We start from the raw sequence: 25142 nt of genomic DNA, 5'->3' as shown, positions 1-25142 counted from the left end.
AAAGATGTTCCTTCACAAAGCTGAGTCATAAGGAAGATTGGGAACGTCTACAATCAGTGATTGAACAGCCTGGAAAGATCTATCAGCAAGGGAGTGCCCATAATTGTCATGCTGTACACCATCTTCTATTTCAGTGCTATGCTTTAAATAAAAAGCTTCATTTATTTTGTTTGTCTGGGTACAATGCATTTCAAGTTTTAGATCTGCTCTTACTCAAAGCAACATTCAATTCTGTTGATCTTGTACTTCACAAGTTGTGTGGGAAGGTGCCCGAACCTTTTGTCTAATCAGAGAATTCACTTCAACTGGTTTTTTGAACTCCAATTAGGAAAGACCTTAAATTAAACAATAAGGATATAAGAAAAAAAATGAATAAGATTGGAAAACAGAGGGAAAATACTTGAGAATAGTTGCCATGGCAATCCTTGCCTGCTTTCATGTGCTGAAGACACATCCCAAGCACAATGTCTCTTAGAACCCACCTAGCTTCCAAGTCCAGCCACAGGCAGGGTGGGTGGTGGTGTCCCACCTTATGGTGGGACTGGGCTCTGCTGTCCCACCATAAGGAGCCCCAGAGTCGGGTCACACTGCCAGGGTCATGTTGCACACCCAAGGTCATTCAAGTCACAGTGCAGATCAGGGTGTTGCAGCACATGGCATATTGCAGGATGTGGTTTCTGGGATCTTTCACTTCCTCTGGTACTTTTAAAAATCTGCACCTTAGATTCAGGCTCCTCAATCCAGTCTTCTCACAGGGACTGTGTAGAAGATACAACTGAGCCTTCCTTGGGACCTTGGGCTGCTGATCAGTCAGACTTCACACTCAGTCTAATAACAGTGCAGCTCCTTTCACCCCAGTCACTCAAATTTCTCTTCAGGGGGGTGGGCAGCAGTGAGGGGTATGGGAGTGGCATGTACCCAACATACACCTAGGTATAGGGTCTGGATGTAGAATTAAGCAGAGTCTCAGGAATCAAGCAGCATTTGCACTGACCCATCTTCTGCAGCAGCTCCCACAGAGGACTAGAAAAAAGCATCTACCATGCCCGAAAACTATCTTGTGCAATGGATTCTGCTGTGAGCAAAGCAGAGGTTATGAATGAGCTGACAAAACCTGCTTGCTGTTGGCACAGGCACCAAGCAGAGACAGAGTAGCTATTCTGGAAGTGTTTCATCCATTACTGTCAGAGAAGTCACTTTTACCACCGATCTCACTCTAATAAATCATGTTGCCAAGCAGTTTTATAGAGGTGTTATACATCCAAAGCTACTTATGGTCCTGTTAAAAGATGCATTTCTTTTTTAGCTCAGCGTGGCTGAAATGCTGTCACAGAAGAAAGAGAGCTTCTGCTCAGAATGCTATTCTAAGAGAAATATTATTGTAATTACAATAGGGAGGGTCGACATGAGCTAGGAGCCACAATCTTCCTCTTCTGACCCATCGCCTTGGGGCAGCATTACAAAACTGAAAATTTGTGACCATAAGCACAATAGCTGCTCACACACTCTTTGCCACAGAGTTTGATGAAAATGGGGAAATAATGATGTTACTTCCTCATTCACCATAGATCACCCATCCCCTCGAAGTGACTGGAGTATAATAAGTCTGGCAAGATGTATATAGACAACTTAACCAATTAGCTCTTTTATAAAGGCTTTGTCTTCTTAATGCAGTGTTAGATATATTAAGGCATGTGTCTACAAAGTAAAGCATTTCTTTCTGAAGCTAACGCAGCTCTCATTCTAGCTGTCTTAAAACTTGAGTAGTCAAGTGTTCCCCCTCTGGCTGCCTTCTAGTGAGTTATTCAGTGACTACAGAAGCCAAACAATAGATCAAAGTAGCTGGTCTACACACATGCTACATATACATACATTTATACCCATATGCATGTACCTATAAATATATAAATATTAAAATATGTTTACATATTTACATATTTACATAAATATATAAATATATAAATATATAAATATATAAATATATAAATATATAAATATATAAATATATAAATATGTAAGGTTTGCCACGGTTAATACCAGCAGGAAAACTCCTTACTAACAAGTGGAGTAGCTTAGGAAGGTTGTATATCCAGCACAGCTAAATCTACATGGCATGTGTATAATTCCCACCAAAATTATGCTTTTAAATTTGGCTCTGTTTAAACGTAGTCCTTCCCATGGCCAGTCCTATTGCCATCATACCACTGCTTTGCACAGCACTGAGAGGGACCTGCCCAGCTGCTAATAAGCAGCAAGGGCACTCCCGTCTCTGGAAGGCAATGATAATTCCCAGGGCCACTCCCCTGCTGAACCTGTCCAGCCCAGCAGGCATCACAGACAGCTGTGGAGCTGTCCCACTTTGCTGACAAGTGAGACAATGGGAAAGGGGCCACAGGCAGCAATGCAGTGTCTGATGCACAAACCCACCACATCCCAACAACCCAGCAAGGCGACTTCCAGCAGCGCTGGGGGGCCTCAGTGTGGAAAAACATCCACCTTTCCGTTTCCCAGCACTATCTTCTCAAATCAACACACAACAGGAAACATCATGGTGCCCTGTCAAACAACGGAAAAGCACCAAAATCTCTCCCTTTCAGCATCCACTGGAGACAGAAAAGGACACTGCACAGGCACATAAGAGAAGCAAGGAGGTCTCTAGCAAGGAGGCAATCTGCTGCACTCTAATCTCTCAGAGAACAAATACTGCAGAGGATGGAGAAATTTTTTTTGTTTTAACATCAGTTCAGGAGTCAATTGCTTGTAATTGTAATGTCTGTGGGCATGCTGGCCTTGGGTCAAAATCCAGAACACACCTTTGACTTCTGCCCCAGCACAAAGAGGTGGCTGGAAATCCTCCAATGTCAACAGTGACTCTGGCTGTCCAAATAAACATTCACTTGCAATGACAGAGGCATATGAAAAAGCTGACTGACTCAGCTGCCTAAGGAGCAGAGAGACAGCTTGCTGCAAACCCTCAGATAAAGAGTATTTCTACCCTTACCTAACCAAGGAAGGACAAGAGGATGCCATGGATACTAACTTTACCTTATTTCTAGAAAGCAACCTGACAAATGCATGAGATAAAATCTACCTGGGTCTACCAAGAACAATAACAAAAATCCTTGGGCCACATCATACTAGAGATAGGGAAATATTTAGAGGAGTTCTGAGCACACAGTTGCACAGTTCCTGTAATCTTGTCTCAGGTGTCCACTACTGTCCATCACAGGGACAGGGCACCAAGCTAGATAGGCCTCAATGGGATAAAATGTCTAACACTTGTGGATTATAGACCATGTTGAAAATCAGTCACAAGGATTTACCTGAATATTAATGTGTTCATTGCCTGTGAACCCCAGCCACAGGAACACATAATTTTCCTCAGGTAAGCGGGCCCCTTGTTTCTACATTAACACAAATACATTGCTCAAAGCCTCTCAACGGCTGGAACAAATGAAGGAGATTATTTCATCAGCTCCTGTCTCTCATAGTCAGAAAATGCTGGGCCATGCCAGGATACCCAAAATAGTGATTTACTGGAAAAAGCATTATGAGTATTTATAAATGCTGTGACATGATTAGTACCCCAAACAGAAAGATAAACTGGCAACCTATGGTCTAGAAAATCAACTATTCCCACTGAGCTCTCAAAGTCAGTGATCAGCACAAAAGGTGTAAATCACAACTTTTTTTTTTTATTTCAAAACTGTAGAAAATGCAGAAAAAACACAGGCATCTTTGTATGCACAGAAAGGGTAATTCAGTTTGCATAAGGCTTTGGCATTATTTAACAATGTTTATGAAATTCTATCCTGCCTGCCTGATGCAAAAGCCTGGCAGTAGCAGGGCTGCACAGGCAGAGCCTACAAATGTTTACTCTCACTTTTGGGTCTGAAGCTCTTACTCTCTGTTCAGAGGGTATGCATTTCATAAAAGAACCCCACCATGCTGCTGAGCTGTGCAGCTCTGTTTATACCAGCTTAATTACTGGCATTCTTAACATATGAGATTTCACAAGATAAATTTTGAGAAATTTCACAGTTTTGGTCATTGAAGGACATTCACCACAGGTCACCAGACTCCAAAAAAAAAAAACCTGGGAAGGCATAAAATGAACAATACTGTGCTCCTCCATTTAGCCCACACAGGTTAAAATAATCTGGGACATGAACAGTCCTTTTGGATTCAGGTACAAGCTTAAAAAGGCATTTGCTGCTTCAAAAATTCCTTCAAAAGCCTAATTCCTTGTCTTGATTTCTCTTTTTATTCTTCCTCCCTTGCACTGCAATCACTAACCACAGCCAATAGCTTTTCCCCGTCATGGTTGTTTTTTCCTTAATTAAATGCTATCTGCTCTTTGTACCCATCCTGAACTAGCTGCTCTTGCACATAGGTGATTGAAACTCTCATGGAATTCACAGCAATGCTCTTATATGGCTCAGCAAGAGAGAAAAGGAAAGCACATCAAAACCTCAGGTTTTCTCCTTTTACTGCTGAGATTTGTTCTCAGAAAGCAGGTGCACATGCAACAGCTTGACTAGCCAGAAGCCAAGATGACAAATGTCTCTTTCAGCTCCAGGGGAAAAACGGCTTTTGGAAAGCACCTGAACTATGGGACACTTAACAACCAGAGAAGCACACCTCTTTTAGTGCAGGTAATGAATTATACACAGCCAGTAGCAGTGTGAGTGTTCCCACTGTGGGCATTCTGCTTGATGCTTGACATTTCAGCATTGCCACTCTTCCTGAAATATGACCCACACTTGCTATTGTATTTCAAGTTTCCAAGAGGCTACTCATTATTTGACCCAAGTCCATGTTTTCCAGAACGGCCATGTTTTTCCTTTTCCTCATCTAAAGAAAACAGCTGGTCTGAGTAACCCTTCAAAAACTGACACCTTTTAAGGAAAGTTTTTTAGATTGGTATCCATAGTAGTTTCACCATATGTTTACCATTCTTCAAATGCACTCTCAGATCACAAGTAATAATCATCTGCTTTCTTGCCAGCCTTGCTTTTCTCTAATTCAATTAGATAACCACACACATTTCTGCTTTGGCCCTTGCATAGGCTAGTTTTAAAGAAATGTTACACAAAAGTAATAGGAAGGTGAGGAAACAATCTTGAGGTCTCTAGGACACATTGCCCAGCTGCTAGCTGAGATGAAGACACAGCACATGCTAAAACATTTCTCCTCATACTGAAGAAACAGAAATCTGGATCTTTCTCTGAATGACATTTCTCAGGCAGATTACAGAAGCATTGATCTTCTGCACACTCTGAATTAATGTAAAGGATGTTTATTTTCACTGTGCTGTGCTGGCAGCAATGCCTGTGTCCCTTTAGATTGTTTGTGGAATGGCAAAGAAAAAAGCAGCATTTTACAGCTGCAACAAACTGAAGGAGATAAAAAAGTCTCTGTATGCACTTTTGTCATGTTTCCCTGCCCGTCTCAGGTGAGATTAATGGTCTGCCTACACTTGAATGTGACTCCTGTCAGGCACCAGCCAATTAGGTACATTTGGCTTTCTCAGCAGTGAACTCTGGAAGCATAAAGGAGATAAAAACAAGCCACGGAGACAGCAAGAGAATCTGTGTGGCTGAGGACCTGGTCTTGAATGAAGGAGCAAGACCATCAGGAGGGTCAGCAAGTGTTCCTCTAAAATTACTTTTATGGTCCATAAAAGACTAAGGCATAGGCATGGGAAAAGGCAGTGATAGTTTTTTGCATCTGCTGAATTATTAGTTTATTTTCAAGAGGACAGGGACATAGTGTGGGGAAGTTATCAGTGTGAGGCAGCACCACGGGGAGCCAGACGTTCACTCCTTCACAAACCAGACCTCATTGCGGCGTCCGTAAGGCTTCATAGGGGGGTCATAACCATTGCACAGGTAGAAATCCTTGCGGTAGGCAGCATCACTTCCCAGAGCAGCCTTCAGCTTGGCAGCATAGTTCACATAATCTGCCTCTTTGGCATAGCCGCCAAACTGCCTGCAAAGAAACCAGAGAGGTGTTGAGCGCTCCTGGCAAAGCACAGAAGGAAGAGAGAGAGCCACATATATAGCCACAGTATATTTAGACACATATTTTCATCCAGGCCCTGCCAGCATGCACTCATGCATGCATTGGTCATTGTGAAGCAGCACACATCATCAGATGAAGTCTCATGGATGACACAGCCAAAGTGTAGTCATCCACTGAGAGGCCCCAAAGCGATCTCTCCAAACAGCCCCATGAATGTCAGCCAGCAGAATGGCCCTGCCCTGTGAATCAGCACCATATCAGAGAAACAACTTTCTAAAACACAAGGTTATCCCCAACCATCTGCTGGAAAGATGAAGGAAAGCCAAACCCTAGCTAGCCCAACAAAAAGAGGAGGTAGGAACAGACAATTGGCAATTACAGAATAGGATGCTATTTAAAAGGAGTCGACTGAAATGGGTCTGGTTTATGTCGACCTCCCACCAACAGGAACTGTTTCCACATCTGCCTGCACCTCACCAACCTCCCTCAGGGCCAACGTTTGAGACAAAACAGGCTGATATTGCAGAAGTGGCCCACACCCAGAGCAAAGGCCAAGCAGCAGTTAGAGGCAAGAAAAAAGTCAGTTAGAGTCAGCCAAAATAGTTCAAGTATGCAAGGGAACCTCCAAAGGGTAAAGACAGGGTGAAGAGCTTACTGCTATTGTGATGCTAATTTGAGTCCAGGCTGTCAGTCAACAGCCCAAGACATTAAAAGGTGACTTGAAGCAATGCAGTGTCTGCTTGTTTCCATGGTGGAGTCTGGTATGAGTCCATCTGAATGAGGCTTCAGTGGACAGCTTGATGTGAACCACACTAAAGAACATCCTTAATGACTATGAACAATCTGGAACCCAGAAAGTGGGAAAAACAATAGATTCATACAATAGAAATGGCACAGTATCTTTCAGGGCTAGCCTCCATGCCTGTTTACCCAGTGGAAAAAAATGCATATTCCAAATCAGTGCAGCATGACCAGGGGTAAGAAGTGACAAAAACCACCTATCTTCAGTCTAGACATACACCTCCATCTCCTTCTTCCACAAGCACCCCTTCTACAGCAAGTCACCTGGTAAAACAAATACTGCTCTTCAGAGCACCCTAAAGACCTCACCACTTCAGATTGGAGCTGCCAAAATGCATTCCTTACGTGGAATAAATGGTCATCCCCTGTCTTTCTTCAATCTTAATGCTTTCATCGGTAGGACAAGGAGGGTTCTCTTGAAACTGGCTTGGGATCCGCAGAGAGACTTTCACCTTCTGCTGAAAGGAGCCATCTTCAGCAGGAAAAGCAGTGATGGAGACAGGAGCAGTCATGCCCATTCCAACCCCTGAAACAGATGCACAAACATTACTAAAGAAGTCTAGGCTCTCAGGAACTTACAAACTTAATGAGGAATTCACAAAAGCTAATTTTAGTTTTGGAAAACTCCTCATATGAACAAACTCCTTGTCAGGAATGGGCTCCTCTGGGGAAGCAGAAAAGCCATCATCAGGCTTCTGCTTAGGCCAAGCTCTCTCTCCACACCAGGAGCCTGGGAAAGAAGTGTCCACCTGGAATGCTTTTTAATAATGGAGCTGCTTTCGTGGTTCTGTGAGGCACTCTGTTCTTCTGACAAATCATCAGTAAGACGGCAGGGTCTGTAGCTCCAGGGCAGGCCAGTGGCGCGTATAAATCTACATTAGAATTTATCAGCATTTCAATTAATACTATCTGCACTTAGTTGTGAGCCCACAGCCCATACTGGGGGACAGGAGCTTTGTCTTAAGATCTTCCAAATGCTTCCAGACATTACAAGTTCCAGTGCCCCAGACCTCAGTGCTGTTATGGGTTTCAGCAGGACTGTCCACACTCCGGGAACAGCATGATTTTTTCCTACTCATTACCACCAAGAAGTACCACATGGTACTGAAGACCAGTTTTCTTCACTCCTCTTGCAGCAGTAGGGAACTTCTAAACCTCATGATCAGGCAGCCATAAAAACAGTTGAGATCAAGGCATCTTTCTCATTTATTTTCCTTTGATATCATACCTGTGTTTGTGTCACATGATATAGAAGGCACCCTTTCTACTACAGCAACAGTGATCATCAGCTTTCCAAAACTGTTGCTGCAAATACCATTTCCCACTGCATCCACCTCCTCCTCCTACAGAGACTACACTAGTCCCTCTACTAGGTGCTGGAAAAAGGTGTTCAAGAACGTGTATATGCCTCAGAGCTACTCTGTAGTCTTCTCCTGCTATGAATGGTTAAAATGCACACTTTAGTAAAATGAGAATTAGAAGCAATCACCTGGAAGTGGTGCTATAAAACATTACAATATACCATTAAAGAGGAAGCTCATTGTTCACTACCCTTTCATGAATACAAATAGCCACATAAAATATCAAGGTCATAACTGTTATTTCACTGTCCACAAAGGCACATCATAGAACTGAACTGTCCCAGATACTCTGGATTTCATCAGCTATTGCTCACCCAGGGAGCTGTGATAGATACATGTCTGCCTGTCCTCATCTTATTCCAGCTGCAAGGTAATTCATTACTGTTTAAACAATTTTTGAGATCTCACCTTGAAACAGAGATGGCTTATAAGCGGACTTGTAGCATGAGTTGGCTGGGCACGACTTAACCTGTTGCAAGTTTCCTTTTCCCAGTGAGGGGCCATCCCCATCAAAGACCCCCAGTGCCAGGAGCCACAAGCCTGCGGTGCCATTGCCCTTACCCATCCTGCTTTCATCAAGCTTCAACCACTAACATCTGCCAAGCCCCGCGGGGCAGGCAGCATTTCTCACCCTTGTCGTTGCTTCCTCCGACGTACTTGAGGAGCTTGACTGCCCCTTCCTTCGAGGCTTCATCGAACGGCTTCCCCACCAGCTCCACCGCCGCGAACCTCCCGCCCTCGCACGCCCTCTCCTCGTAGCTGACCTGATCCTGAGGAAGGAGATGGGGATGGAGGCGCTGCCGGGCGGACGGCGCTGCCCGGGAGTGATGCCCGCTTTCCCTCGCAGCGCCTTAGCGCAGAACCTGCCGGCAACAGCGCCGGCCGCCCGCCCCGGCACAGACCTTCTCGCCCTTGCTCAGCAGGCGGCAGGGCCATGCCTCCACCGTGCTCAGCAGCGAGTTCTTCACCATGCCCAGCATGACGCCGCAGCTCAGCTCTGCCCCGCTCGGCCGTGCCCCGCTCGGCCGTGCCCCTGCCGGCCCGGCTCGGCCCCGCTCGGAGGAGGCGGAGGGCCGCAGCCGCCCCGCCTGCAGCGCGGCCGTCGCCCCCAGGCGCGCACAGGGCCGCCGGCGCCGCGGGACGGGGCTCGGGGAGCGGCGGCCGAACCGGGGAGGGGAGGGCGCCGAGAAGTGTGGGGGATCATGAGGTGCGGGCAACAGATGGTATTCATCTCTGGGAGACAGGAAATATGAGAGGGATATGAAAGGAACGAAATACGGGAAAAGGGAAGTACTGGCAAAGTGTGCCAGTCATGCACAGTGTGAAAGGGCACCGAGCTCCTAGAATTGTGAAATCATAACCTCTTGTTTCATCGGTCTTTTGCGTTTTGTTGTTTGTTTTTGTTTGTTTGTTTTTTAAAATAAACAGAACTAAAGGGGAACATAGTTGTTTTTCAAGGAAATTGTCCGTGTCACTGGATATTGAAAGCTTTAGGTGAGGGGTAAATTTTAGAAGTTCCTAATGATGCTTAATCTTCCTCCACTGACCACCCAACTGGTGTTTTAAACCTGTGTTTAAAAGTTCCATCCAGATCCTTTACCAGAAATACATGTAGATGAACGCAACAGAGAGCTTACATGGCTTCTGTAGCTGGATACATTTACATGCATAGAAGACTTAGACCCCTTGTGACAAGTTTTTTTGTTGTATAAACCATGTCAAAGGACAAGTGCCAATTAGTGTCTTACCCCGGATCTTTTAAGAAGAGGTTAGCAGAAGCAGAAATCAAGTACCAGTCCCGGGAATCAGTCCCATGGGTCAGGACAGCTTCCCCAGGCAGATGGCATAGAGGGATCTCAAGTTGTTCAGCTGGACTGCTGCCTCCTCAAATAGAAGGTGAACAGCTCAGAAGCAGGCTGGTGCATAACCTTTCTACAATCTTAAAGGGCAAAAAATAAAATTATATAAAAAAATAGGACACTAAAACTTTTCCATCTAGAGAGAGGGTCATGCAAAAGCAAAGAGGTTAAAGAAGCTAGCTGTTATCATCTGAGTAAACAGGCTGTGTTCAGGTCAGGGAGCTGGGCTGGAGCCTGGCATGGGCTTTCACACAGTGTATGATGGGGGGTGCTATCACTGGTGACAAGGTCACAGACTAGGAATTTATTAACAATTTATATTACTTGGTTTATTCACCACTATGCAAGAAAGTGCAGAATTATAATATACATTGCATGCTGCAGCTTATTTGTTCTCTTTTAAAGCAAATGGTGACTTTCTTCATTGTGCTGAGGAGGTTTTGCCAGGACTACAAACTTGCACATATCAGCGTAGGAATACGTGGACTAGGTTAGACTGGGGGTCCATCTTGCCCTATCCTCTGTCTCTGGCAGACACTGGTGGTGAACATCTACGTATAAAGTAAAAGTATGCAATGATCTGGTCTGGCCTCCCACTACCAGCTATCTGTAACTTGAGGGATTTAGGGAAGTCTCATCTTTGTGTTTCAAGTAGTCCTCAATTTATACAACTTCAGGTTGCCTGACAAAATCCTTGTGTTTAAAATACGACCATTTATGTTTTACTCTTCCTCCTCATAGACCAAAATAACCCGCAGTCCCTACAGCCCCAAGAAAAGCATCCCTTGTAGGGATCAGCAGTCTGTGCAAGGATGCAGCTGTTGGTACAGCACAGCCTAGAAACTCTGAATGCAAAATAACAAGTTAGGGGCCTTTCTCTTCTGTTATTCCTTGTAATTTATGTAAATATATTCTGGGATCAAAATGCTCTACATTTCCTGAGAAATTATGATGACAACTTCAACAAAGGCACAATTGTATCCTTTTATCAGCCTTTTCACTGTCTTGATTTTTCCCTTCTCTAGCTAAGCAGTGTTTCAAATTCCCAAGCAAAAGCCAAAGAGAGCCAAGTCAGAGTTTTGTTATTTCCTGAAAACCTGGACTCAGAAAATTTACTTCCAGGAAATATTTATCAGATTGTCTCATACCTTCCCCACTCAACTAACTCCCAGGTTAGAGCTAAAATTCTTACTGTGTTAATTCTTCTGGTCCATTCTGAAAGATTTCATATGAAATTATTTTTTCCCCCTTTCTTTTTGGAGGTTATTGTACTATCACTGAATTCCTTTCCATAAGCTCAGGCTTTGGGAATCCTTAAATAACTAGTCTACATCCCTACTGTGGCTGGAGAGTGTTTTCAAAACAACTGTCATGCCAGACACTCCCACAATCAGACATAATCCATTCATTATTTGTGTTCTCATAAGTTTCTTCATCCAGACCTTAAAGACAACCTGTTTCTTTTTCTCTCTGACCCTCCTTCTTATGTTTCAACACATTTCATATACACAGCTGACTGCAATGCTAAATGCAAATCTCTGTATTGGATTTATCTTTAGAGACCTGAAGGGCAAGCCCACTCTATCCTCCATTCAGTGCATAATTTGATTCATGCACTCTTTTTTATCATTGGCTTTATTGTCAGGAGGACACACGCAAAGACAAGCTGAAGGCAGGGTATTCTGGGTAATCCCTGAGGGACCAAAGTCTTTAGAGAGTGTGGTTGTTAATTTTCTACAGTTCTTAATTGTGCTAAAGGATGTTGGGAAATGTCTGGGGGTCAATGCTGGCACGTGGAGACAATATGAACTCTGTGAACTAGACACCAATTGAATTATTATCTGTGATTTTGGGGACTGAAGAGTCTCTTAAGCTTATTTTGGAAAGTCCTTCCAGATACCTATCTTTGCCAAAAGGTATCTAAATAGTTTTGAAAAAAAAATTTTAAAAATCCCCTGGTTTCCATGGGTCTTGGCAAAAATCAGTTCAATGTGTTTAGAGTTCTGGAAATTCTGAACATATCTACTGAATAACACCATTCTGAATGCACAGTTCCAGGTAGCTAGAAAAACACTCTTTGCAGAAGGTTCAGATTTGGTCCCTAGCAATTGATATATCTCCAGGGTTGAAGCATGATGTACAGGCCAAGGTTATCCAACCCTACCCACCCTCTGAACATATGAACATGGACAAAATGTTAAGACTATATTTTGAAAGATAACTTCCTCTCCCTTTCCCTGCCCAGCTGGAAGTGCCAAGCACTAATCCATCTTTCTGCATTCATCAGTTGTTCAGCACTTTTGTAGTTCAAATTCCCCAGCTGTTTCAGATGGAGTGCTTTAAAAATAGGGCAGAGCGAGAAATTCACCTGATCTTTATACAAAGACCTTCTTCTAGTAAGCAGAAGGAATGCTTGTACAGACTAAAGTTATTCACTGTCAAGTAGACTAAGCTTGTCAACTTTTTTTTTTTTTTTGCTTGGGACACAAAACAGCCATCATTAAAGAACAGGGTCAGGTTTCACCTACTGACCTAGGTTTGGAAGGCAGCAACAAAATGCAGAAGTTCTGGTCTCCTTAGCAATGCTGACTTGTGTGTGCTTTACTTTTTTTATCCAGCAATGTCCCATTGAGAAAGGCTTAAGCAGATGAAAAAACACTAAATATTTCCCCTTTTTTCTGGTAGAGAATTAAGTGCTCTGAGGTCTCCTGTGAGCATATAACCTCCTCCTATGTGTCGGGAGTCTCCGCAGCTGAGTATTTCCACGCCTCTGGCTCTGCAGAGCATTCAGTCGAAGGGGAAGGACAGTTTTGCTGACGACATTGATACGTTCGTTTAGTTCTTCCAGCCTTTTCCTTATCGACTGGACTTCCCTCACAAGGTTGTCCACAGCAGCAGAGACAGGGCGGAGACTACAAAGAGAGTAATACAGAAGAATAACTCAGTTTAGGGAGTGTTTCTGAACAATTAATTTACCATAACCTTTGTTACTTTACCAAAGTAATTTACCATGACCTTTGTTTCTTGCTGGGTAAGGGCTCTTGATGATGAAAGAGTTGCAAGCAACCATTAAAAGATGCTTCAAAGCTACCCTGCTCTTCGGTGATGGGAGTTCGTCTGAGGGGCCCATCTGAACCCTGGAAAGCACAAGCTTCAGCACTAGTATGAGCAATGTGGTCTTTCCACTACCTTACTTTAATTACTAACAATTAACTAGGAGTACACATGGAGGCTAGGCCAGTGACTCCCAACATCCTAACATGAGGATGTTAGTCCTCGGCATTTCCAATGAACCAGTCCGTGTCCTTGCCAGCAAACTCGTAATTCAAAGTGTGAAATACAAAGTTATGTTTCGTGTCAGGGAAATGAAGAAAATCTGTGTAATCATAGTTGTAGAACACAGCAATGGGACAGTTATAAAGATGAGTTCTAATAAACAGCTGAAGAAAGCATGGAAGGAAGTTTTTGAATAAATCTTTTGCTTGCAATTATCTATTATAAGTCTCAAGCTATTCTGCAATAAGTGTCCTTTAATTATAACTTTAGAAGCTTGCTTTGTATTAAAGAAATTTAAACTGTAGTTTTAGAGTGCAAAAAGGTTTTTTAGACAAAAGAAAGAAATAAGGAGGGGGCTCAGGCCTCACACAAGGTGGGAAAACATCCTGGACATGAAGATATGACTTCAGCTCACTGATTTATAGCTCCTAGAGAGGGAAACTGGACATCAGCATTAGAGATTGATGGACTTGAAAATAGAGATGAGACCCCACATCTGGAAGCCAGATCCCACCACCTGGAAAAACATATCCTGGAAGTACATCCTGGAGTATTGAAATATCAGAATAGATCACAATGGTCTATAGAATTATACAGGACAATCTATAGATTTATGGCTGTTAGGTATTGAATTGTGACGTTAAAACTAGAAATGGAAACTGCTGAGAAAGCTTATAAATATGTATAAAATACCATCAAATCCAGCAATAGGTGTGCAGTTGGAAGGGAAAACCCCTACCACTGTACCCAGCGCTGCCTTTTTGCTCACACTTTACCATGTTAATTAATTAATTATTAAATTGCTGCTTGATATATTGGCCGTGTCAAGTGTCTTATTTTTAACAAAAGCTCAGTACAGGATATATGGATAGTGTCATCGCATCTTCCTGCACTAAAGTTAGAACATTCCAAATACAAGATTTGGAATCTGATAATCTGAGGCACCAATGAATTTCAGCACTGTTGGTGTGAAAGTTGTGATGAATTCTGTGCTAGTAACAACAGCCACCATGCAGTGAGGGAGAAATCTACTAGATGCCAAAGGCCAATGTACAATCTATGAAGTATCCTTCTGAAACCCTGATTTGCACAGACACCATGTGACCACTTGCTCAATGCCTTTTTTATTCTTCTAGCCTTTCCTCTTCAACTGGTTCAATGTGTAACATTTGCAAACATTTTTTCTTGTTCCTAAAGAGAACAATTAGTTATGGAAGACAGCCACTTTACTTGCTTTATAAACAATTCAGATTTAAGTGATATTACGTTTCCAGTAATTCCCAGTATTCCCTTTTCCTCTCTTTCTTTCTCTGCCTCACCTACTCTCTTTCTGGAATATGAGGTTGACGTAATTTTTGTGAGTTTGTTCAACAGTTAATATCTCCTGCAATGCAAAGGGAGAATATGATGACATGAATTAGTGAATAGCTTTCTCAGATCTAGATGTTAGAGACTGAAATAAAAAAAACCATCACAGACCAAACCAGCTTCTTTTCTCTGACCTGTGGCCAAGCCCATGTGTGGATTTGTAGAGTAATTAATTTTTTTCTAGGCTGTTCTCACAAGTGTGAGCTGCCAAAGGCATTTTCTTCAGGAAGATTCTTGTAATGGCAGTTGAGAGTGTTTCACAATAAATAGTTAGCAGAATATTGTTTACTAATCCAAGCTGGTAGCACAACAGGTACTGAGACAATGTGTTTTATTTTCCCCCAGCTGAGAAATATGAAAATTCATATTTAAAAAGATTAATCCTACTCAAGCAAGGACACCCAGGAGAGGACTGAATCCCACCTCCAGAGGAGAGGAATTACCTGGAGAACTCAGGCAGGAGAGCATTTGGGTTGTTCAGCAGGGTATGCTTCATTTGCCAGAAGATGCCATTTCCCCATTTCTCAAGGGTTTGAGTAATGCTGTAAACACCTTCTATGTTGACCTTGTCAGCTAGGTTAGCAGGATGTCCATGGAAGAGAGGAAAACAAATGTCAGCACAAGAAAATATGAGCCAGTGCTCAGAATTTGATTCAATTCCCCATCACAGCTCAGTTGCAATGAAATACCAAATATTAAACACGTGGAGGATCTAAATTAAAAGCAGATAATTCTCCCTCACAGTGTAATTCCCTGCCTCCAGGTGCCCAGGTTTTCTGCTGCCACTGGATACCCCAGCCTATTATCTCTAAAACCACTATTTTCTCCAGAAGTCTCAGCAGCTACCCAGCAATCAAGAAAGAGCAGTCATGAATGAGCACTGTCTCAGTCCAAGGACAAAATAAGTGCATCTGCCTCTCTGAGTTACTGAACATCTCCCATGCTGAACCACCACTGTGGCTCCTCCTACCGCCTTCTCTGTAGTTCCACTTCTGATGCTGGTCCAGAAAGTCCTCCTGAGATTTACTGCAGGGCAAAAGGATGAAGAGGAGGAAAAGAGGAAGAGTCACCATGATGGCTGTTGTAGGATCTTGACTTCCCCCTCTCTCTGTGGAGACAAAAAGCCTTGCTAAATGCTTTATTTCTTTTTTCTTCTCGTTCTCCATTTTCCATCTGTCACCACGACACCAAATTTCTCTTTGGCGATGTTTTTATTTAAAATGTTGTTCAAGTGGTTTGGAATAGGTTTTACAGGAGCACAGGGACTTTTTCACAAGTACCAACTTTACTTCATTTTCAAGCAACAGAGTGGTACTGAGATGCTTCATCAACCAGCAGCAGCTGGGGAAGTAGCTTTGCTTCCTATGAAGCCATGTTGGGATAGCACTTTATAGCTACAGTTGTTCTAGCAGTGTAAGGAGGAGGTACTACAAAGTGTGAAAATCACTGCACCCCTACTTTGTATTTGGGATAAACAAGGTAAACAACCATTAAACAATTTATCGAGTGTCTCATAGTGGCCTGAATAAAAACAAATATGTTCTTTTTGATCTGATCCACTAACCAATAGCAATATCTTAGATGCTGCCCAGTGATGGATCCTCAAAGGTAACCTCAGCCCCCATGTACTATCTCCACCTTGCCCTGGTGTCATGGGGTCAGTTCCTCCTGACAAAGCTATAGAGTTGACAGGACATGTATATGAACTGATGTGAACACTTACCTAACTCCATGTTTTCTTTCAAGTTTAAGGAAGCCGAGCCCAAGCCAAGGAAGTCAACCCTAACCTATGTGCCCTCCTGGGCAAGTATTACCTCTAAACATAAGAGGATAGATCAGTCTCTCTACAGCTTACTCATGCTGATTTGTTATTCTGTCCTAATAAATAAGTCCCTCATTGTTGAATCTGGCATTTTAATTAAAACAAAAAAATGTCATGAACAGCTGCTCTGCTAGAAATTGGCTGAAAATATCCATTACGCACATATTGCACATAGAAAACAGAAAAAATGCATGGCTAAGTTCGTGAAGTTTAGTGATGATTTCAGTCATCTGTAGTCACAGTGATGGAGGGGCTCATGTGAGAAGCAGGCACATCCAGAAAAATCTGAATTATTCTCTTGTTCAGGTACATGCATTAAAAGCCTAAGATCTCACTGCAAAATGAGGACATTAAATTTCTTTTTTAATATAATATAACCTTCATCTCCTGACCATCTGTGAAGAATTCAGTCACCTCAAAACCTACCAGAAGCTGTAGTAGATAAAGCAGTAAATAATTCCTTTCACTTTGTGCCTTTCTTACATTTGATCACTAGTGCGTTTTAATTGCAACTGCATTTATTTTTCCACTATTTAAAGTATCAGTATTAATATAGCCATACTAATGGAAAATGTCATGATACTTTAAAAACATTACTTTCCATCTGCCAGGATGTAATTTTTATTTCTTCTAATTCTAATCTAATTACTTCATCTAATTGGAGTATTCATTCAAAGGAAAAATAAATTACCTTCTTCCTATCTCGCACATGCATACACCTTTTCTTTCCACTAACTCTGAGCTGCCAAAATGAAGATCTTTAAGAAGGTCTGACATACCACCAAGGCTCATAATGAAAAGGTCTTCATGGACCTTCTTGAAACTATTTACATTGACACCATGCCTCCTCCACCTCTCAGCTTTTCCAGATAAATGCACCAGCCTTTACAACTTTTTTCCCCTCTCTTTCTTTGAATGACTCTGCCCTGCACATGCCTTTTTAATCTTCCCTGATAGGAAAGGACTAACCAGACACCTATGTATCTAATTGCAAATGATTTGAACATGCTGCCAGCATCAAGGAGACAGTGGGCTTCAAGGCTAATTGGAAAACTTCCTGAAGAGATTGTCCATTCTTTATCCTTTCCACCTCCCACTTGTTTCAATACCCCACAGCTGGGATACCTCAGTCTTTCTCTATTTTTTAAAAATAGGGTGGTAATAAATTCCACCTACATTTTATACTGAAAATCCACCCTACTTGAGCTCCAGCTTTTTTAAACACTTGTGTCCAAATGAATCACAATACCCCCATGTTACATTTGTAGGGCCCCTCACAGACCAGTTTCTTTGTAGCTTTGCTCCCTGCATTCCTGAAGCTCTACTGTAATTTATTATCACAGTAAACATCAGGTTAATAATAATCTTTGAAGTAGATTCTCATACCTCAGGCACACAGAAAATGAGCAATCTTCCTTCTCTTAGGTACAACTGTAGACAGCAAATGGATGTTCACTAATAAGGTTTCTAGCTGAAAAAGTCTGTGAGGTCATCTGTAACAGGAACCAGATCCCCAGCCAATTCAAATATGTCTTCGGCTCTTTTTCAGAGTTGCACTGGAAAGCACAGGGTAGAACATGGATGGACAAGCAGAGAGAACTTTCTCACATCCTTGGGTGGAAATTCTTTCCTAAATGCAGAGAATAACAATATCAATATATTAGCTTTGTCACTGTTACTATTAATTACAATAACATGAAGTGCTATCAAACTTACATCACATTTTGCCCTTGCAGCCCAAGGTAGGCTCAGTGATTCACTCGACAGTCCCTTTATCTGCAGGCAGAAGACAAACATATTTGTCTCATTAATTTCTACAATATTTTTTTTCATCTTTTAACCTTTTGATTCCTCACTTCAGCATGATAAAAGAGCTCAGCTAGCTTAATATCCCTGAGCACAGCCTGGCTGGGATAAGCAGTTGTGCCATCCAAGCCAGAATCCCTGCCTCAAAGCCAAGGAGTACTGCCAGTATTTGAACTCCCATCACTGTCCCTCTCCCATTAACCCCTTTGGTTTTCTTGTTGTTCCATTTCCAGTGCTCATCTTTCCTCACAACGTAGTGGGTAACCGCAGCAGAGCCCTGAGATTTCCTTGGTATCTGCCTCAGACTTTGACAACTGGGGTCGAGCGTGATGACTGAAGTGCATCACTGCCTGTGGATTGGGCTGCCTGCCGGGATATGGGGGATTTGCCCACGTTCCTTGCTTCTAGTACCAAACACATCGTTGTTTCAGAGAGCCGTCTCTCCCCTGACGCCTGAGGAGAACACACGCATCCTATTGCAGACATGCGAGTAGTTGCTTTACGAAGCAGAGCTTGCCTGCCCTTATACATCTAGAGGGCTTGAAACCTTCCCCTGAACTTCTGACTGCTCTAAACACATGCCCTCTCCTGAGTTTCCCAGCATCCCAATGTGTTAGCTCAAGCTCATGCTTGCTTTGAGATGATGTTGATTAATCAATCCCTTCAGTGATACCTAAAATGAAGGAAATTTTTCTGCATTTGAACATTGAAGTGCAAGTGAATTACATTCATGCTTTTCATTTGAGGTCTGTTTTCCTCTCATAACTTTTTCAAGTTCCTTTTGAGCTACTTTAAGACTGAAGTTGAACAGTGATTCTGGATTTTGGGTTGTTTGCAGGGAAATAAAATATACTTCTGAGTGAATGTCAGTTTGAAAGACAGGTGTCTGCTAGGGAAGGCAGGAGCCTCCCTTGGAATAGAGAATGTAAGCCCCCTCCCTCCAAATGATTATAAGTTTGAAATTAAGGGGCTCTCAGGCAAGGATATGAGGGAGAGAAGTAACAGTTCTTTACTAGTATGTGTAACAAGGCAAACAAACAACAATAACTATGGAATTAACAACAAAACAGAACCAAGAACCTTGAGGGACTTTGCTTCACAGAACCCTGGGGCACTCTGACCCCGGTGGCCCTGCAGGACTCCGAGGAGCACCAAGCTGGAACGGCAGGAATGAACAGAAATCCCAGGCTGGTGGAGGAGATGTACCAGAAGCTCCACAGTGGTAGCTGGAACTGCGGGACGTCCCGGCAGGGCAGGGAGTGCGGGGCTACAGCGTAGCAAAGGCCCAGAGCAGCGCCCGAGAAGCAGCGGGGCCGGGACAGCATCGGCCCAGCTCCCGGCAGGGCAGGAAAAGGCGAGCTCAGGATACCTGGACACACGAGCAGATGGTGGTAGGTCCCTAGAACTGGGCTCCGGTGGTTACAGTGAATTCTCCCCGCAGTGAGCAACAGCCTGACCCTGCTCCTTCCGATGCCAAGAGCGAGAACCCAGCTGCCCCCAGCCCCGTCAACCTCACGGTATCTCCAACTCGAGAGAAACTCCCAGAGACAAAAGTGTAGCCAGGTGCCACACTCCTCTCCCGACTTTGGCCGCTTCTTTTGTTTTGCTTAAGTACCCATAAGTACCCAGTAGTTAGTTTCCTAGCAACTTAGGGGAAAACAATCTGTAAGTAAAAAAGGAAGAAATCTAACCCCTAATAGTGAATCTGAGTTTGATCTCAGGTAAATAATAAATATATAAAATGTAGTTCTCACTCCAATGAAAATGAGTATTTAAACATCAAAGTATGATTAAGATTCTCTATTTGGTAAAGGATCTTAATAGGTAATAAATCTATTTTTGTAGGCTGTTGGAATAGCTCCCTATCTTTTTTCCTTCTATCTCTTTTATTTTCATTGCAGTATTTTAAGGTCATATTACTTACACACACCCAACTAAAAGGTTCTGGTTTATGTATTAGGTTTAAGAAGGTTTAAGTATTATAAACCAAACAGTTTCTAATTAAAAAAAAAAGTAAAAAAAAAGTGTATTGTAGCTGCATACAATTTCTGATGCCAGTTCTGTGAGTCTCCCAGCCTGGGATCTTGAAAGGTCTCTGAGCTTTTAGAATAGAAAGCTGCCAAGCCTGTGAGTCCAGAACAAAGTGTTAGCAAGCTCTACTTGCAAAGCGGATGGCATTTGTTACCTCTCCAAAAAAAAAAAAAAAAAAAAAAAAAAAAAAAAAAAAAAAAAAAAAAAAAAGCATTAGCATATGCTTGTAGAATTATTATGTAATGGTGGAAAGATAATGAAAAAAGCCAAAAACAGTTTTAAAAATTGGATCCTACAATATTAACCCAGCCACAGTGGTATAGCTAGAATATCACCTGTTTCAAAAGTCTTTGTTATAAACCTATTGTAATGGAATATTCTTCAATTTATGTGTGTGGATATAATACTATATTTTGGTAGACACACACACTCAGTTTGAGGTTGGAATAACAATATGTAGAAATAACAATATCCTCCTGGATTTTTCAAGTTTGGCTACAAATTTGAGTTAAATAGTGCTTTTTCATATAACTAAGAGTTACAGTGCTCATTTTCTACCTGGATGTTGTATGAAAGTGAAGACCATCTGAATCCCTGAAATAGCCTGACCACCCTGTCAAACAAGTAGATCTGACTGATAGCCCTGATGACAGATAGCTAGCACCCTACCTGTTGCCAGCAGGCAGACCATAGTGGGCATAAAAAAGATAAAAAGAAAAACTGAAAAAAAAGAAAAAAAAAAGAACAAAAAAAAAGAACAAAAAAATCCAGGTGCAAAGTACACATCTGCTGCAATACATCTCTAAAGTACCGTGGGTTTTGAGGAGGTAATATTCACCTCCTTCCTCTTCTCCAAGCAGGAGAAGCAGCTTTTTCAGGATATGTCTTATCTTCAGCTCCCTCTCATTTAGTGCTTGGTCCTTCCTCTTAGGAAGTTTCCTCTCTCTCCTTAGGCACTCACAGATCTTGCACTCTCCATTTCTGCCTGTCTGACAGTCTGCATGACTCTAAGGATTTTCTTTATCTTTCTCCCTACCCTTTCACTCTGCACACCCTTGTTCTCTGTAGAAACTATAGGCAGCAATCCTCCAACCTCCGTGTCCATGCCACTCTGCACATATTCCTTCTTCTCCTGGCTCTTCCCACAGGTGCCTTTAGAGTCCCTCAACACAATAACCTCTTTCTGAGTAATATGGATTGGTTTCCTACAGAGGAAGAAACAAAACATTCCTGAGAAAGAAGGCAGAGAATTGTATACAAGTATTACCTTCGTTCTTGAGGCCAGTTCTTCTATGATGAAGCTTCCAAATCTCTGCCTCCCTGCTCTGTTCTTCTACAACCCACTCTGCATTTCAGCTTGCAACGAGTGACGTGTCCTTCTTCATTTCCCTGCTTTCCGCATTTCCACAGTCTTTCCATGGAGCCTCCTCCAGCTGTACCTCTCTTACCCCTCCTTCTCACTCCTGCAAACTAGCCATCTCTCCCCACACATGGGAGCCTTATGGGAAGGAAAGCCTGGACGATGGAGCCCTTCTCAAAAACAGCTGTTTCCAAGGACACCTGTGTTATCTTTGCCCCCGGTTCTTTTGGGCAGCTCTCAGCTGCTGGCTCTCTGGCACAGCTGTATGACTTCTCGTACTAGTCACAGTTTCCACTATGCAGTGCTTCTCTCTGGCTGCTTGAACCCTCCAGCCATCCAGTCATGAATTTGTTCACCGCGTTCTTCCTGCCTTTTAACTAACACGCCAATTAATTCCCTGCTGATTAGTTCATTCCTGATGCACTCTGCCAAATCTATTTCTAGTGGAGTAAACAAGGAGGGATGAATAGGCTGCAATGTTGTTGTTTTTTCCCTTGATCCCCTCCCCCAGGCCTGCACTTGCCAAATCAAACAGGCTTTGGTCTGGTCAGTACTAAAAGAGATTTCCAAACAAATGCAAGTTGTTAAAGGGATGAATTTTGTGAAGCAGGGGATGAAACCCTGACTCTGCTCCCATGTCCGTGTCAAACTTGTATTTTGCTTTGATCAGAGAATATGTGCAGCTGCCACAGCCCAAAGCTACAAAATTGCTGCACATATCACTCATGACTAGACCCATGGCACTCCTTGCGAGTGCCTTGGCCAAATCTGCATTCTTCTTGCTATTACTTCTCCAGTATCAACGGGCAGGAACACCCTCTCTGTTTCCTGACCAGCCTATTCTTAACTCAGTTTTTCACAGTGAAGACAGTGTACTGTACAGTGAGAAAAAAGACTTTTCTCACAGGGCGAAGGACTGCCCAACCACTCAGAATAAAAGCAAACACCCAGAAGTAAGGAACCAGAGGATATGTGCAAGTGACACTGATAGAGCAGTTTAAAATGCAGTATTGTGATGGCAACAGATGCTAGTGTAAGCCAGCTAAGGAGCTCATTGTGAGGGAAACTGAGTGACTTTTAGGCACAATCCATAAACATCAGCTACTTAAATTCAGTCAGGAAGAGAGAGGTTCCACGGGAATCAGACTCAGGGATATCTGCTTCTCTGACACCAGAAGCATGTTGTTTTGGCTGCTCCTGCTCCTCCAGTCCCACTGGCTCTGTGGCAGGGAAATTTCTGAGAAGACTGCCTTATTTATGGAGTCTTGCCACTGAAACAGCAGGACACTCATTTGCAAAGTTATAAAACACCAGTCTTTAAAATCAACACACAATGTACAGGCTTAACACAGACCAGCCTCCAGAGGAACTGAAAACATATTTTTTCAGGGCTCAAACAAGCAAACAAAATGTCCAGGCACCAGGCAAATAACCCAAACAATCATCTGCCTCCAGCTGTTCCCTATTCAGCATGTAGCAAACACAGTCCGGTTATGCCTTTGCATCTCCCTGCTAAGAGGAAGCAAACTGCTGATGGTCAGTGTGAGATGGGGACACCAGCTTGAATGCTCCAAGCAAGAATTCCTCCATGGGGGCTGTCTTGCTTTGGGGGGGAGTGAGTTTTCCAGGAAGTTGTGGGCAAACCAATCAGTGGTCAGGTTTTATGCTGGCACCTGGAGTAGCCACTGTGACATTGGACATGCCTCTGAGAACACAAGGAGTTAAAAGCAAGGACTTCAGAGGGATTTGCCCTCTTTGGTTCCGGTTGTGAGGTGAGCACACATCTCTCCCCTTCCCCCCAGCTCGCGGGGCTGGGTGGGGGAGGGGAGGGGCAAAAGCCATGCGGAGCCTCTTGAAGATGGAAGGGTGGAGGACTGTGGAGGTGCCCTCTGTCCCCGTTCCCGCCCCCCCCAGGAGAGAGACTGCCGCTTCAGAGCTTCGGAATTGATATTGGCAGCAGCCGGCAGCGAAGGAAGGGGGGGCGGGAGAAAATGTTCCCAGCTGTGTAGGGATGTGCCGAACCTGCAACCCTGCCAGAGCCAGAGAGACTTTTAACTCTTTCTTGGCAGAAGAAAACTTTTTCTAGACATTGATTCTCGTGGCTGGTGGTTTGTAAGAAGAGAGAGAGAGACAGCCTGGGACTGAGATGACAAAGGAAGATGAAAAGAATCCCAGATGGGCAGTGTTGAAGAGGAGTGGCTTTTTGGGCTGGACTTTTCTTGCATAATGTTAGCCACAGACTGAAGTCAAGTCTCTTTTGAACATTAACTGCATTTGGGTGGATACAGCTGCCTCTGCTTTTGCTACAGTGACTGGCACTTGAAGAGTAGAGAGAACAGAGAAGAGAGGGGGAGGGTGTGGTGATGCCCTCTGCCCTCAGGGAAGATCTGTTTTTGGAAACCCTCAGCCCCAGGGGAAAGATGGGGAGAGCCTGGCATGCAAACATCCTTAAAAGAGCCCTATAGCAGCTTTGTCCCATGGACAGTGGTGAGAGCACTGGACATGAAAAAGAGAGTGTCACCCTGGCAGACTTCTCTGGGCGGTGCCACGGGTGACATGGAAACACATAAGGGGTGGACCTATGTTTTCTGGGGGGCAGTCTATGGTGCAAGAGAGACTCCTCTCTCCCTTGCTGAATTAGATTTTTTTTTTGGAGTGGTGATTGTTTTGATTGAGAGCCTAGGGTTTGGTTTGAGCGTGGAAGAGCGGAAATTGGGGGAAGAGAAGAAATGTTCTGGGAAGTTTTCATTTTTGCTTTTGTGTGTTTAAGTTTTTTTTCTTTTCTATTTTCTGTTCTTATGTAGTTTAATAAAATTTTCTTTCTATCTTCAAGTTTTTGGGCCTGCTCTGCTCTGTTCTTGATCACATCCCACAGTAGTTGTTAGGAAAACATATATTCATGGCTGCATTAGCATCTGGCCAGTGCTAACCCATGACAGGGGCATAACACAGAGACACTGGGTGGGCAAAACTGATGGCACTTCACAGTGTGCATCAGCCTGGTGTTGGCAGACCTAACTCAGAGGGAAGAGGGCAATTCCCAGTGGCACATTAAGATGTGTGCTTGCTGCTGGGCAGTCTGTAGGATTTTGCAGCAGGTGCTGCCTTCCCTTTTGTATAATGTGTCCCCTTATTATCTACCCTCTTCTTCTCTTTATTGTATCTCCAGTTCATAAAGCACTGGGCTCTTCCCTCTGAGTCTCAGCCACAGAGAGGGTTGGCAGAACAACTCTTGAGACTAGTGACAGACCCATCAGGAGTTTGGCTGGGGCAACCCTTTGCAGTAACTCCCTCAACTAATACACCCCATGAAGGCAGTATGTGAGCACATCCCACAACCTCAGATGCTGCACAGCTAAAACATTTGCACAGTTCTGACCATCTTTTGGCCTTTTCTCATGCTAGGGTGAACTGGTGTTGGTTTTACTGCATGG

At 43.3% G+C, this 25142-nt stretch overlaps 1 protein-coding gene and 1 long non-coding RNA gene across 2 annotated transcripts; both read right to left on the bottom strand.

Moving 5' to 3' along the window:
• Positions 1-3675: 3675 nt before the first annotated feature.
• HEBP1 (heme binding protein 1) lies at positions 3676-9377 on the bottom strand. Its single transcript, XM_063396145.1, has 4 exons — positions 9089-9377; positions 8818-8956; positions 7171-7351; positions 3676-5991 (listed from the first exon to the last, which is right to left on the bottom strand). Exons 1-4 carry the CDS (start codon positions 9164-9166, stop codon positions 5820-5822), a joined length of 570 nt encoding a protein of 189 aa, XP_063252215.1. The 5' UTR covers positions 9167-9377; the 3' UTR covers positions 3676-5819.
• Positions 9378-10348: 971 nt separating this feature from the next.
• Positions 10349-22058, bottom strand: LOC134549962 (uncharacterized). Its single transcript, XR_010080225.1, has 6 exons — positions 21616-22058; positions 18228-18287; positions 17898-18141; positions 15660-15797; positions 15133-15262; positions 10349-12957 (listed from the first exon to the last, which is right to left on the bottom strand). It is a non-coding gene; the product is annotated as an uncharacterized LOC134549962 (long non-coding RNA).
• Positions 22059-25142: the final 3084 nt, after the last annotated feature.

The sequence above is a fragment of the Prinia subflava genome, chromosome 4 (genome assembly GCF_021018805.1).
Source record: "Prinia subflava isolate CZ2003 ecotype Zambia chromosome 4, Cam_Psub_1.2, whole genome shotgun sequence".
In the NCBI taxonomy this organism is placed as follows: domain Eukaryota; kingdom Metazoa; phylum Chordata; class Aves; order Passeriformes; family Cisticolidae; genus Prinia; species Prinia subflava.
The sequence above is the reverse complement of the archived record's forward strand: the minus strand, read 5'-3'. Positions and strand labels throughout refer to the sequence as shown.

What these genes read in the sequence shown, in the direction of transcription:
- HEBP1 (XM_063396145.1), bottom strand. Translation starts at nt 9,166, where the DNA reads ATGCTGGGCATGGTGAAGAACTCGCTGCTGAGCACGGTGGAGGCATGG. An exon ending in CGGAGGAAGCAACGACAAGG is followed by an intron (nt 7,352 to 8,817) that starts GTGAGAAATGCT and finishes CATCTGTTTCAG; the next exon opens with GGGTTGGAATGGGCATGACT. An exon ending in GGGATGACCATTTATTCCAC is followed by an intron (nt 5,992 to 7,170) that starts GTAAGGAATGCA and finishes GTTTCTTTGCAG; the next exon opens with GCAGTTTGGCGGCTATGCCA.